A 15,836-nucleotide genomic window follows, 5' to 3' on the forward strand; every position below is an offset into this window, starting at 1 on the left:
GAGGCTAGATTCCACAGAAATAAGCTGGAGAGAGTCCTGGGTCAAGGCCAAGGTGGGTGGCTGAATCGGTGCCAGCAGCACGGAATCGAAGGAGTAAGCTGAGAACCAGGAGCCAGAACTAAGCAGGAGCACATCGACCGCTAGCTGCTGAGCCAAGAGGGTTAGCTGAGGAGTTGTATGCACCAGGGCTCAACAGCCAAAACCATGGGGGGGGAGACCAGAGCCAGGATAGCGGGGACAGGTCTCCACTGACGAAAGGAACAAAGAGCTCAAGTGAGATGCACAGTGGTCACGACTTGCTGGTTTGAACTGCTATGCCCTGACTCCTCTGAGGCCATGTTCTGTCATTTTAAAACTATACCTTCCCCAACTGTCTTGCTGCAGAGGGTGAAATAAAAAGGCTCAGGTCTTATTAGCCCATCTGGCAGGTCCCGCCTTCCTTCCCCACTGGCTGTCTCTTCCATCACTCATTGTCCTGTTAACAAACATTAATCCAGTCTAACTCCCAAAGTACTTAGTGTGTATTATATCACATCTACTCACAATCACGATAGGAAAAATATACTTGTCTATACATTACAAACAGGGAAGGCAGCTTAAAAAAGGACAAAAACGTAAAAGGCAGAGTGAAAGGTAAGTAAAAAGGAGAACAAATTAAAGAGTCAGACAAAGATATAAATTAAAATGTATACAGAAAACTGAGGGCTTGGAGTAAGAACCTGAATACTTTGCAATGAGTTTCTTGGCCCCGGACAATGTGTCCAGTGCCACCACTAATCTATATTAAATGCTAATAAATGTCTTCTATTTTATAAAGGAGTTTCATTCCATTAAAGCAGTTAAAAATGCAGCAGGCTCTGGCCAGTGTGCTAAGTGGTTAGAGCATCAGCCTGTGCACGGAAGGGTCTTGGATTTGATTTGGGTTAAGGGCATGTACCTGGGTTGCAAGTTCAAGCCCCAGCCCGGTTGGGGCACATGAGGGAGGCAACCAATTGATGTCTGTCTCTCTCTCTCCCTCTCTTCCTCCTTCCCTCTAAAAAATCAATGAAAAAATATCCTCTGGTGAGGATTAAGAACAACCACAACAAAAATGCAGCAGCAACATAACAGAACAGTACAGCTCCAATAAAGTTATATGAAAGGCATTTAAAAGGTAATGTCATCAATAAATAGCACAGTGTATATACTGAAGTGAACACTGCTCTCCAAAGTTGTCACAAGCAAAGAAATTATGTGAGATTTGGAGCATGATTTACCTGGGTCCAAATTCCCATGTCATGAATAAGTAGCCATATGACTTCAGACAGGTTACTAATTCTTCTGAACCTCAATTTCCTTATCTGTGATATAGAAATATTAATACCTCTCTCACGGGGTGATTTTGAGGATTAAATGAGACCATATACATGGAAATGACTAGCCCAGCACCAGATACAAAGTAATTCTACATTAGTTATTGTTTTCCTTTCCTCCTATTCTAATAATGCCATCATTGCTTAACATAGTTTTATGACACAGTCTTTGAGTTATTGGCCAGGTGAAGCAGAGTGTTCCAGGTGGAGGGAAGAACGTGCACAGAGGCAGAGATGGGAACAACAGCAAAGAGGCCTTCTTTTAAAGCCTGCTGGAGCACAGAGGTCAAGTTTAAGGTTATGAAGGGAGGATGAGAAGGGATCAGAAAAGACCAGAGAGACCAGAGAGGAAGACAAGGACAGAATCAGGAAAGGCCTTTTAGGCCATGCTAAGGAACTGGGTCTTTGTCTTCTAGGTATTGGAGAGCCATTTATGGATTGTCAATGGAAGAGTGACAGGGTCAGAGTTCTCTTTTAGAAAGAATATTCTGATGGCTGACTGTACTGTACAACTCCAGGGACACTGTTAACATAGAATGTCACCAGAAACAAGACATGAACTAGAGAAATATTCTGACTCCAAAATCTAAATATCACACCTGAAAACACTAGTGTGGCTATGATCACCTAACAAGTAAGTAAAATGAGAATGGAACCTGGGGGATACCAACTTTTATTTAAGGGACCAGCAGAGCAAGAAGACACCCCAAAGGGAACTGAAGAGGATATGGTCAAAGAGAATCAAATGTGGCAGATTTGGATTAAAAAGTAACCACTGAGCCCTGGCCGGGTGGCTCAGTAGGTTGGGTGTTATCCCACGCAGCAAAAGGTTGCAGGCGCGATTTCTGGTCAAAGCACATACTTAGCTTGTGGGTTTGATCCCCAGTGGGGGTATGTACAGGAGGCAAGTGATCAATGCTTCTCTCTCACATCTAATGTTTCTCTCTCTCTTTCTTTCTCTCTCTCTCTCTCTCTTTCTCTCTTTCTCTCTCTCTCTCTCTCAAATCAACAAACACATATCCTTGGGTGAGGATTAAAAAAAAAGTATCCATTGACTTGAATAATTAAGAAGCTATTACTAGCCTTGTCAAGAGCAGGTTCAACCAAATGATGGCACAGACACCAAACTATACTAAGCTTATTCTAAAGTGGAGACAGAGACCGCAAGTGTGAAGTGCACTTTCCAGAATGGTATAAACAGAAGAGAGAGAGAGATAGTAAATAAATGGGGATACACAGTTGGGAGATGACTTAAGCTACAAAGAGTTTGACAAAAGTGGGGGAAGAAGTAAGAAAGATGAGATTAAAGACACAGTGAGGAAAAGGATAACCACCAGAGGGGAAAATGGGATGCAGATCAGACTGGCAGGGCTGACCTTGGGCAGGAGGATACCAACCTCATCCAATGTGACCAAGAACAAACATGTGCACACGGGCAACTGTCCAGTGTTCTTTATCTTCTCCTTGAAATAGGAGTTAATGTTGTCTAAGAGTGAGTATGGAAAAGGCAGAGCAGGAAACTGAAGAAATCTGGGAATATTTCAAAATAAATTTGTGGAAAAGGACGAGTAACCTGGCTATGGATTTAGTGTATAGTTCTCTACAGGAACATCAACAGTCTGGGGTTGTGAATTCAGAGGTGGCCAGGGATTTTGCCCTCTGACTCAGACCTACATTCTCATATTGGTTCCTTCCTCCATAAATAAAGTATATGACAAGTACCTTCTAGGTGCTGGGCCGTGGGAACAACACTGAGAAAGACAAACAGGACCTCTGCTCTTTAGAGTCTTATGATAGTAAATAAGAATTAAGTGGAACAAATAATTACAATAGTAATGAGCATTACATAGAAGTTCACAGTGCTATGAAGAAAATGTAGGAAGACTGACTAACCTAGACTGTCTCTCCAGACAGGGAATACATATCACTGGAGAAATGGTAGAGGACTGTTGTTCTGTGAAATGGGAAGAAGAGTAAGGGAAAGAATTCCATGAGAGAACAGCATATGCAAAGTCCCTCCAAGGAACCCTGAAACAGAAAGAACATATCACTTTGCAAGACTTGAAAGTTCTCTATGCTACAATGTAGAGTGTGGCAAGGCTAGCAGTGTATACACATGGGGCCAACTCATGTGAAGCTGATAAGAATTTTGAACTTGAGTCTAAAAGCAACAGCAATCCGCACTTTTGATAAGTCTGTTCCAGCAATGGCGTGCAAAAATGATTAGAAACAGACAAGAGTAGATACAAAGAGTACAGTTAGGAGCCATTTAATAAGAATCCAGGCCAGAGATGATGGTAGTAATATGGACAAAGGTGGTGACGTGAGGACAGACAAAAGAAATCGAACAAATTAAGAGATGTAAAAAAAAGCAGCATCTATTAGAATGTATAACCTGAATGTGGGGAGTAAGTATGAAGGACAAATGGAAGATGATGTTCAAATTTTCAGTTTGGGAAATGAGTTGGTGATGAGGTATACTAATCACTGAGAAGGAAGCGGTTTACTGGGAAACCTTTTGATTATATTTTTTAGTCTGTTGAGGCTGAGACACCTGTGAAGCATCCAAGTAGACAGGTAAGGTAAACAGTTGAATACATACATAGGTATGGACCTCAAAAGATATCTTTATGGAAACATAAACCAGGGGTTTGTCTACATATAGCCAAACTGAAGCCATTGTGAGTGGAAGAGACCACGTAAGGAGAAGAGGGCCGAGGGCAGAGACCAAGATAACCATTTCCCTACTACTTGATAAATGGAGGAGTAAAAGATGAGAAAGAACAGCCAAACATATAGGAGGAAAAACAGAAATTTGGGAGTTAGAAGTCAAGGAAAAAAGTGTTTCAAGGAGGGTCAACTGTGTCTAAAGCTGAGTGATCAGAAAGAATGAAAAATGAAACTGGTGAAAATAATTCTAATGAAGATGATGAGAAGCATAGGGAAGCAGAGAAAACCTATTCAAAAACTTTAAGTGAAAAAAAGGAGGAAATGAGAGACTGAAAAAGCCAGGGGAGAACATGTGTAAAATGGAGTTAGGGAGTGAGGTGTTGGTTGAATCAAGAAATCTAAGATAGGAAAAATGAAAGGGTATATATTTGGACAAAAATGGAGAGTCCAAGGGACAAGAGGTCTTGATAACACTGAAGGGAAGAAAACTGGACTAACAGAAGGTCATGAGAAACTACGATACTGAAGCTTCATATTTCAAAAGTGGAACAAGGGCAAGTGATGGTAAGGGTTAGGGCAGAATAATAGTGAGAGCCCCAAGAATAGATGAAGTTAGGGTGTCAGATAGGTCATGCACATGAACACTCAAGGCATCCAAGAAGCTAACAGCGCTTAGAAAGAAAGGACATTGATAATCCAGGCACCTAAGCCTAATATAGGTGAGATCCCAGAAAGCTGGAAAGCTTACAGTTCTATGATAGAGCCTCAAAGGAGAAGGGGTTTTCATAAGATGAAAGACGAGTGATTTGGAATAGATACTGAGGACCTAAGAGAATGCCAACCCACTGAAGGGGCAGGGCAGCTTCTACTCAAAAGAGCTGTATGGTAAAAGTTCCTCAGGGAAAAAGAAACTAGATTAGTATAAAGAAAGAATGTGAGGACTTTTCTATGATAAAGTTAGGGATATATATAGAGAGAGAGATTAAAAAAAAAAGACAACAGAGGGAAATTACCTCAACATAATAAAGACCATATGTACAAAGCCAACAGCTCACATCATACTCAACAGTGAAATATTTAAAGCTTTTCCTTTAAGATCAGGAACAAGACAAGAATGCCCACTCTCGCCACTTCCATTCAAAACAGTACTGGAAGTCCTACACAGCAATTAGGCAAGAAAAAGAAATAAAAGGCAGCCAAATTGGAAAGCAAGAACTGAAATTATCCCTGTTTGCAAACAACATGATCTTATATGTAGAAAATCCTAAAGATTCCATGCAAAACAACAAAAGTTAAAATAAATTCAGCAAAGTTGACGGATGCAAAATCAGTTGCATGTTTATACACGAACAATGAACAATCTGAAAAAGAAAATAAGCCCTGGCCGAGTGGTTCAGTTGGTTGGCGCATTGTCCCAGACACCAAAAATTTGTGCGTTTGATTACTGGTCAAGGCACATACCTAGGTGGCAGTTTGATCCTTGGTCCCTGGTTGGGAGGCAACTGATCAATATTTTTCTCTCACATCGCTGATTCTCACTCTCTCTCCCATCCCCTTCCTGTCTAAAATCAGTAAAAACATAATTTTGGTGAGAATAAAAAAAGAAAAAAATTTCATTTAAATAAATGAAAAAGAAAATAATGCTATTTATGATAGCATTAAAAAGAATAAAATATTTAAGAATAACTTAACCAAGGAGGCAAAAAACTTGTACACTAAAAACTACAAAACACAGCTGAGAGAAATTAAAGATGACACACATTAATGGAAAGATATCCCATGTTCATAAATTGGAAAACTTAATGTCCATACCACCCAAAGCGATCTATAGATTCAATGCAATTCCTATTTAAATCTCAGTGGCATTTTTGGCAGAAATAGGGAAAAAAATCTAAAATTTATATGAAATCTCATGGGACCCCAAATAACAAAGTTCAAAGACTCACACTTCCTAATTTTAAATATTACAAAGTTATAGTAATCAAAAAAACCCAAAAAACATAATACTAGCATAAAAACAGATGTGTAGAGCAATGGAACAGAACAGAGAGCCTAGAAATAAATCCATGCATATGTAATTAAATGATCTTCAATAAGGATGCCAAAACAACACAATGGGGGAAAGACTCAAAATGAATTAAAGACCTAAATATAAGACCTAAAACTGTAAAACTTCTAGCTGAAAACATATGGGGAAAGCTTCATGACACTAGATTTGGTAATGATTTATTGGATATGACCCAAAAGCAGAAGCAACAAAACCAAAAATAGATAAATGGAATGACAGCAAACTTAAAAACTTCTGTGCATCAAATAATACAATCAACAGAGTGAAAAGGCAATCTATGAAATGAGAGAAAATATTTGCAAGTCATATATCTCATAAGGGATTAAAGAATGCCTAAATTCAGCAACATAAATCCAAATAACCTGACTTTTTTTTTTAATGGTCAAAGGACTTAGACATTTCTCCAGAGAAGATAAAAATAAATGACCAAGAAGCATATAAAAAGATGTTCAACATCAGTAATCATTAGAGAAATAAAAATCAAAACCACTAGATGCCATATCTCATCCATTAGGATGGCCCCTATTAAAAACAAAACAAAACAGAAAATAATTAGTGTTGTTGAGGATGTGGAGTAATTGGAGCCCTTGTGCAGTTAGTGGGAATGTAAAATGGTATAGCCGATATGGAAAATAGGATAGAGGTTTCTCAAAAACATTAAAAATAGAATTATCATATGATCCAGCAATCCCACTTCTTAGTATACTAGTGACCCAGTGCACAGATTCATGCACATTGAAAGGAAATTAATTAGAAGAAATATTTTAATATTGCTATTTGCCCTTTCTCTATAATAGAAGTGTCAACCAAATTCACCATCAACAATGACAGATTGAAACACACACACGCACTTGGCACCAGTGAGAGCTTTATATGTATCACGCACGCAGGGAGAACAAAGGGTAAAATATTTAACTGCAGCAGTGTTTGACTATATTCTGCACAGTGAGAAACCTGAAGTCATTTTCAAGGACCGCTATTTCTTACTTCTTTTCAGTCCGGTCAAGTCTCTAAACTTTCTAAATGTCCATTTTCCAGTTAATGAAAAGAAAACAGGATTCCACCGAGTCTCCTATCTACCTACTCCAGGACTTCTGTGAGGATCAAATGAGATGAGGCACGGGAAAACACTTCACAGACATTTGGTTACAGTGTGAAATGTTTGTACCTGGCTATAAAGAAAGATGTGTTTCTGGGCTGCAGAAACTGCAATGAAGCTGGGATCAAATGGATGAGGCACGGGAAAACACTTCACAGACATTTGGTTAAAGTGTGAAATGTTTACACCTGGCTATAAAGCAAGCCATGTTTCTGGGCTGAAGAAACTGCAAGGAGGCTAGTCATCGCTAGGGAGAGGAAGCCAGGCGTTGCTACGTGACGTCATTACCCGGCACCCACAGTGACTGTTGCTGGGCTAGGGGCCGCATTTTGCAGCATTGGGTCTCGGCAGTGTTGGCTGCAATTTGGTGGGCCGTCGCTCCTAGGTGGTGGCAGGGCCTGTGTCCCATTTGGGGGAAGCTGAGTGTTGCCTTGTGGGGGACAGGTCCACGGTGCCAGTGCCCATCATGGCAGCTCCTGCATTAAACATCTGCCCCCTGGTGGTCAGTGCTAATCATAGCAACTGGTCAGACAGTCGGACACTTAGCACATTAGCCTTTTATATATATAGATTATATATATAGATAGATGCCTGAAAGAACTGAAAACAAGATCTCAAAGACACAGCTGCATACCCTAGTTCACTGTATTAGCATTAGTCACACTAGCCAAGAGGTTAAAGCAACCCAAATATCCATCAACAGATGAATGGATAAAGAAAATGTAGTATATACATATAACGAATATTATTCAGCCTTAAAAAAAAAGAGGAAAAGTCTGCCATATGCCACAACATGGATGAAAATTAAGGAAATTACACTAAAAAAATGAGCAAGTCACAAAAGACAAATATCATGTGACTCCATTTATATGAGGAATCTAAAGTAAACTAACAGACACAGAAAGTAGGAGGGTGGTTGCCAGGGCTGGGGGAGGAGGAAATGGGGAGTTGTTGTTCAGTAGATAGAGAGTTTCAGTTTTGCAAGATGAACAAGTTCTGGAGATTTACTGCATAACAGTGTGAATGTACTTAATACCACCAAACTCTGTATTTAAAAAATAAAATAAAAAGAATGAGGCCTCCAATGTGCTGGAGACTTAATGGGACTACACTGACGAGAAATGATTGTGCACCTCTAAAAGACATCCGGAACAGAGGACATGGTGATTTACTCAAATCGTCACCTAGGAAAAGAAACAGCAGTAGTCCTCAGTGGGTGGGAGGTTCTCCCTGACTGAGCTTGCCAAGGACTACACTGGGTGCTCCTGCAAAGGAAACCCTAATTCCTACTGTGGCAGAAGGTATAAGGAGCTGATAAGGAGAAAATCCCAGGCCCCCAGTGGTGTCACTCATGCCCATGATACCAAACCCAGATTTAAGACCTGCTCCAACTGCAGTTTCAACTTTGCCCAGAAACATAATCTTAATCACTCAGGAATTTTCTGCTCAAGAACCAGTTAACTGTCACAGTTAACTGTTCTCCATCCCCCATACATAGAAGAGGCATGATTGAACCCTTCCCATTCTCTTCCACCACTACCCCTCCCAAAGAAACATCCTGGAGCAAAATGAATCCTTGATTTTGTTAATAGCTCCCCAGCCCCACTCTTGTTATCAAAACCTTCCACTTTATACATCCCTTCAGAGCAGCCTTCTAGTTCAGTGATGGCAAACCTATGACACGCGTGTCAGAGGTGACACGCAAACTCATTTTTTTGGTTGATTTTTCTTTGTTAAATGGCATTTAAATATATAAAATAAATATCAAAAATATAAGTCTTTGTTTTACTATGGTTGCAAATATCAAAAAATTTCTAAATGTGACACAGCACCAGAGTTTAGTGTTTTTCAAAATGCTGACATGCCGAGCTCAAAAGGTTCTCCATCACTGGTCTAGTTGCTAGATGGGGTGCTTGCTGCCTGATTCAGGAATCTCTGAGTTCATTAGATCTTCAAATTTATTCAGTTCAATCTTGTTTTTTAACAGAGCCTTTCCTTGAGGACTCAAGTGTAGTTAGAAAAGGGAGGAAAAGGCAAACACCATATGCTTCATATTCCGTTTGTTAAAGCTTTCCTCCACCCTTTTCTTTTTGATCTATTACCATCTTTAAGCTCCTCAGGCCTGTTCTTCATACACTAGCTAATGGAATTCAAGTGCTTAGCATTGAGGATACTTAAAAGAAAGGGGAGGGGGAGATGTTCCATCTTCTCCACAACTGCAAAATACTAGACACTGTGCTGCATCATAATTATCCCTGCCGTGGAGAACCAAGAACGTTCACAAAAGCATCATTGCAAATCTCCTTTCTAATGTGGAGGCCATCACAAAGCCTCGCTGCTCTGTCTTCTGTTTGATAAGCACTCATTGAACACACCTGGATCACAGAGAGACTTGCTATATACTTAAGATGTAGCCCTTAATCCCCCAAAAGCCTGTAAATTGATTGGTTCTTTTAATAACCTGCATAATTTTTATGCAAAAACTGTTTATTTAAATCTTATTACCATATTAAATCAGAAGAGGAGCTCAGGCGCTTTCTCTTCCCTCTAGGCCTGAAGGCTAATAAAACCAGGGCTCTGCAGAATTCCTTATTTAAACAAAAGGTTTGAAAGTCTATGTCTCATTCATATTAACCCAGGCTAAAGGGACAGAGGAGGAAAGTCACAGGGGTTGGAGGAAGCAGATTCAGTAACTGTCCAGCAACCAGAGTGATAAGAGACCCAGAGGCTATAGCAGCCATGAGCAAACTACGGTCCACGGGCCGAAATGAATAAAACTAAAAAAAAAAAAAAAAGACCATACCCTTTTATGTAATGATGTTTACTTTGAATTTATATTCGTTCACACATCACACAAACACTCCATCCATGCTTTTGTTCCGGCCCCCTGGTCCAGTTTAAGAACCCATTGTGGCCCTTAAGTCAAAAAGTTTGCCCACCCCTGGGCTATAGTAAGAAACTGAAGGAGTAAAACCGCAAGGAGACCGAGTCCCAGTTCCTGTCTACTATTAACCTGGTAGGAGACTTCTCTCTCTCTAGGTTGGGCCTTAAGTTTTTCCCTTTCCCATCTCACGACTATAATCTATATCCGCTGCAGCATCAGTGCTAGTAGCTCCACATAGTTCCATTTTATAGAACTGGTTACAAGAAGCCTTTGTCTTTGTGGTTTCAACGCCTGTTTTTCTTTCTGCACCACAATGTTTTATAGCCACAAGCCCAGCTGAAAGAAATTTTGACCTTAGGCCCTTTGGGCAGTTTTGCTGTGGGAGGTGAAGGTGGGGTGGGAGGGGGGCTCTCAGATATTTACCAGTGTTTTTCATACAGCCAATGGCTTCCCCATGACAGCAGGCAGATTCCAGCTGCTGTTTTCTTCCAATGGTTTCGAAGTTTTGTAAAGATAGTCATCTTCTAGAGATTTGCCAGGTTACAGAGGCAGAAAAAGAAAAAATATACACGATTATCCAAGGTCAGCATGCACAGTCCCTATGACTCTGTCTTCCCTTCGTTCATCCTCTCTCTGTCCCCCTTCCCTTGCTCCTTTCCTTCCTACCGCCTCTCTGGCCTCTTCCCATCTTCTCCTTTCTAGTCTCACAGTCTTCATCTCCTCACCTGCCCACCTATCTTTTAAAATTTCTTTCTTCACTTCGTCTCACCTAAAACTACAATGTTTCCTTCTCTGATCACTTTTACCTTAGGAGGCAGGAGGAGCAGAAAAAGAAGAAGGAAATTCCAGGCTTCTTGTTTTCCCTTTCTTCTATGGTACAGTCACTATAAGAGTATCTGTCAATCTATTATATGAATACTAGAGACCTGGTGCACGGAAATGCCATGGCTATGTAAAAATGTTCAAACTTCCCGAGTAATCTAAGACATGCAAATTACAAAGAACTATCACTAGTCACCTATAAAATCAACACATTTTTTTAAATGCTCATATTCACTGATGACAAATAAAATGAGACAGACTCTCACACACTCCTAAAGGGAAAGTACATCAGCCCAACTTCACTGCAAAACAAAGGGACAACATACATCCTTATTCTGTTTTCTTCACAGCACTTATTACTTGATGATCCTCACTTGCTAATTTATTAGCTCATCCCACTGAATGTGACCTCCATGAGAGCAAGGACTTGGACTGTTCTGATCACTGCTCGGTCCCCAGTGCCTACATAAGGCCTGGCACAGAATATCTTTGCAATAAGTAACTGTTGGATGTGATGGAGTTCAGGACATGCTCCCCCCAAATTGACTATTTCAACCTGAAAGAATCTGAGAAAATGGTAGAATCGGAAAGGTCACTCTGACCTCCTCCCTTACCTCACCAACTAGCCTGAAACCAGTCAAAAAGCCCTGTGAGAGGTGCCCTCTCTTTACCTAGTAGAAAAGAGCATCCTTCTCTCCCAAGACAAAGGGATGCCAGGAAGAATCCTGGCAAGCAGCCCCTGCTAAGTTTCTGATTTAGGACAGTTACCTCATACTCCTTCTGTGTTCATACCCCCGACTCTTCCTCAAACCCAGCACAGAATACTCAGGTGTGTCTGCTTGGGTCTTCAATTTCTTTTGCAGGCTCCCGTGTCACGTGAAACTCAGTATATCATTGTGCATGCTTTTCTCCTGTTCATCTATCTTTATCAGGTTAATCTACAGACCCAGCTTGGGACGCTGTGAGGGTCAAGTAGAACTTTTTCCTCTCCCACAGTAAATTTTTCTTCACTAAGAATTTTTACTGATGTGGAAAAAACTCAAAGCACAATGTTAAGTAAAATCAGCAGGCTAAAAAGCCATATATAATTGGTATTATCCCAGTTATGTCCAAGCACAAATATAAATGGAGAAAATACCGGTAGAAATAAACACAAAAGAATTGAAGTAGTTCGCTCTTGGTTGTGGGATAATGGGCAACATTCATTTTATTTATTAAATTGCAATGTATTTTCTAAGTTTTCTAAAATGAACATAAATCATTTTCTAAACAGATAAATATTTAAACAGAAAAAATTTTATGACTGTGTGTGCATGCGGTAAATAAACTAAGAGAAAAAAAAAGCTGCTTTCGCTGAAAATTCTAGTTCTCTTATTACTCCCTTTAACCACAGACAAAGACTCTCTTCTTGGCCTAACTCTAATCAGGCTTCTTTGAGCTCTCTGCTGGAGAAGGCCCAGCCTTTGGCTTCCCTCTGTCCTAATAGGATCCAGTTTGAATAAGAATTTTGTTGTCAGTTTAGCAAAAAAAAAAAAAAAACCCAACCAACCAAACAAACAAACAAACAAACAAACAAAAACCACCGTAGGTATCTGACCACCCTGGCAAAAATTCTCTTGAGTTATTGTACTAAGAATCCCTTATCTCTGATATCCTAAGTAATTTTTCACTCACTAACCTCCACCTGGTTCTTGGCTACCAACCCCCACCCATCCTTGGTGGTGGGAGCCGAATCTGCTCTCCATTTCCTACACCAAGATGCCCATTACAGTGTTCTCTACATCCTTGGAGACGCCTCTCCCCCCGTCCTTTGAGTAAAGTCTGCCTTGCCATTCTTTAACAGGTGTTACTAAATAATTTTTTTCTTTAACACCACCATTGGTTAAAATTCCTCTGAAGGCAAGCAACATCCTTATCACCAGCAATAATGAGACTAGGCCAGAAAACACAGCTTCCAGTGAATCGGGGACACAGTCCAGGCTAGCTCATAATGGAACCCAAAGGCACATCTGATAATAGACTGGAGGTGACATAGTGGTGCAGGTAGGGAAGTCTTCCCAGAAGCCAAGACACTGCACTGAGTCTCGAAGAATGAGGAGGAGTTACCAAGAAGGGAGTTAAAGAGACTAATGTGCACAAAGACACAAAAAAAAAATCCAAAGTGTCTTCAGGAAAACACAAATAGGTAGTCAGTTCCGATGAAGAAGAGGGTAAATACGGGTGAGTATCTAGAACAGGGGTGGGCAAACTTTTTGACTCGAGGGCCACAATGGGTTCTTAAACTGGACCGGAGGGCCGGAACAAAAGCATGGATGGAGTGTTTGTATGAACTAATATAAATTCAAAGTAACCATCATTACATAAAAGGATACGGTCTTTTTTTTTTTTTAGTTTTATTCATTTCAAACTGGCCGGATCCGGCCCGTGGGCCGTAGTTTGCCCACGGCTGATCTAGAACAAGGCCTCTCTCAGGCCAGTGTAAAAGTTGCTAAAATGCTGAGGGCTTGTGTAAAATGCAGGTTCTTGAGCATTATCCCCGAGACCCCGATTGTTCTGGTTGGGCTGTCATTGTTGTTTTTAACAAGTACACAGGAGTCTCTAAGGCAGTGGTTCTCAACCTTCTGGCCCTTTACATACAGTTCATGTTGTGACCCAACCATAAAATTATTTTCATTGCTACTTCATAACGGTAATGTTGCTACCGTTATGAATCGTAATGTAAATATCTGATATATCTTAGGTGACCCCTGTGAAAGGATCGTTCGTTCGCCAAAGGGGTCGCGACCCACAGGTTGAGAACCGCTGCCCTAAGGGAAGTCAGCACCACACCGCACCACACAAGTCGGCACTTAGCAGACCTCACTGTTTGAAGCGAGGAGAAATTGTCAGGGTAGAAGCTAGAGATTTGGGACTCTTGGCTATGAAGGAGGTCAGGTTTGAGTGCAGATAAAATCATCCAAGTGAGAAGCATTTAAGAGTCCTTATGTCTGTTCAAAGGTCATCTATCACCCAACGAATAATTCGTAGATTATAAACGAGTGGAAACATAGAGGCTGCCCAGTGTATTGTAGCGAGCACTAGTTCAAGGGCCCTGAGGCCTAGATTCGACCCCAAGCTTTGTCACTTACTGGCAGTGAGAGCCTGGGTGGGTCATGTAGCCTCTGCCTCTACGTCCTCATTAGTAAAACGAGGACATACCACCTGTTCTAATGAGCTCATTAGGCTGGAAGGAAGGCAGCTGATAGGGCTGCGAATTACGTTCCTCATTAATAAAGGAGGATACACCACTTGTTCTGCTTAACTAATTATAATTAGGCTGTGAGGATCCCATCTGATGGGGCTCTGAATGCACTCTGCATATTTTTCTGTAAGCATTTCTACTGTCATCCCAACATGCAATGTATCAGCTAACAAGGTACACTCTTCCCAAGTACCCAACACAGTTCTCCAGTCCCAGGAAAAGTCTAAATTTCCTATGTTCTGATAAACATCCCTTTGCCTGAAAAGCAGAGTTGGTGTTTTTCTCCCCAAAGAATTGCTAAAATATAACTGTACTCGCCCTCCTCACCTGTAGGCGGGGGTTCTCTCACCAGACGCGAACCCCTCACAGGCTGGGTCGGTCAATGCACCTCTAGCGAACAGAACCTAGCAAAGCCCCTGGAATGAATGAACCAACCAATCGATCAGAGATTATTCACCCCCTTTTGCAAACGACTACGCTGAAGCCCAAAGGAAGACAGCGAGGAAGGGTCACACTAGCTAGCGACAGCCCTGGGACCACAACCCCGGCCGGCGGACTCCCTCAGGGACCACCGGGGACCCCGCCGTCCGCGCGGGGTCCTCCCCCCGACACTGGCGCTGGGCTTTCGGGGCGCCGCCGCACCCGCGGCCCCGACGCCGGGTCCCCACGGCCGAGGGCGACTCCGACCCGCCCCCCGGGCCGACTCACGCCTAGTCGCAGGGCCCGCGCTCCGCCCGCGCCGGCCACGCTGTACTCACCGCCGCCGGTCCGCTCGGCGCCGGCCTTCCTGTGTGCTCCCTCCAGATCCCTCCGCTCATTTGAGGGAAACCGCTGCCGACGCCCTTGGGTTCCGGCCCGGGATCCTGACACGTAAAGAGTGCGGAGTGCAAAGGCCGCCACCTGGGGGCTACCTTCATTTTTCATTCACTTATTTATTCATCCATCCAGCCTGCCATCCATCCATCCATCCATCCATCCATCCATCCATCCATCCGTCGCTCAACGATATTTTATGGAAAGTCTTCCAAGGCAAACACTATTTTAGGACCTGGCATGACAAGGAAATAACTCAATAAACAGGGCAATGTGAGATAGTGATAAGGGCCACAAAGAAACTGAACCAGGTGCTATAAAGGGAGCGGGGTGAGGGAGAGCTATTTTAAATTAGGCAAAGTTAGGCCTTTCTGAGTGAGGGATAATTAATCTGAGGCCTGAAAGGTGAGAAGAAGCAGGTCAAACAAAGATCCAGGGGAACAGAGAGCCAGAGGGGAGGGAACAGCCAGTGCAAAACTCTAAAGCCTGGGGCATTCGCCGGTCAGGGGTCAATGTGGGTGAAGCCAAGGGAACTGGGGGTAAAGGGTAGGAAGAAGCTGGAGAGGTGGGCAAGACAGGCCATGGTGGTAAGGGGTTCGGACATCATACCAAATGGGATGGGAAGGCATTGAGAGGATTCAGACCAAGGAGCGATGTGATCTGGTTTACATTTTACACGTCTCTCTGGCCACAATATAGTGAAAGATTCCAGAAAACAAGAAAGCTACAGATAAACCAGCAGTTCTAATTCTCCGTTTCTCTCCCCACCCCCAACCCCAGTTGGTGTGGAGACCAACACATTCAGTCGAGGCTTCTTTCCTTCCTCCTTCAGTTCATCATTCTGTCAAGTCAACATTTGCTAAGTGTGTTCCTGCGGGGCATCAGGC

The 15,836-nt window shown here is 42.1% G+C and overlaps 1 protein-coding gene across 5 annotated transcripts in view; it reads right to left on the bottom strand.

The window, feature by feature from the left end:
* Window positions 1–14,999, bottom strand: part of AGK (acylglycerol kinase) — a 70,858-nt gene extending 55,859 nt beyond the window's left edge. The window contains exons 1-3 of one of the 5 annotated variants that reach the window (XM_006777092.2): window positions 14,895–14,981; window positions 14,464–14,552; window positions 10,497–10,594 (exon numbers count right to left, since the gene is read on the bottom strand). In XM_006777092.2, coding sequence (XP_006777155.1) covers window positions 10,497–10,594 — 98 coding nt within the window. In that variant the 5' untranslated portion in view covers window positions 14,464–14,552; window positions 14,895–14,981. Of the gene's footprint in view, window positions 1–10,496; window positions 10,598–14,463; window positions 14,786–14,844; window positions 14,874–14,894 lie in introns of those variants that run through there. The other 4 variants (XM_006777090.2, XM_006777091.2, XM_006777088.2 and 1 more) reach the window with 4 other exon arrangements.
* Between the last annotated feature and the right edge of the window lie 837 nt (window positions 15,000–15,836).

The sequence above is a fragment of the Myotis davidii genome, unplaced genomic scaffold, assembly GCF_000327345.1.
Source record: "Myotis davidii unplaced genomic scaffold, ASM32734v1 scaffold329, whole genome shotgun sequence".
NCBI classification, from domain to species: domain Eukaryota; kingdom Metazoa; phylum Chordata; class Mammalia; order Chiroptera; family Vespertilionidae; genus Myotis; species Myotis davidii.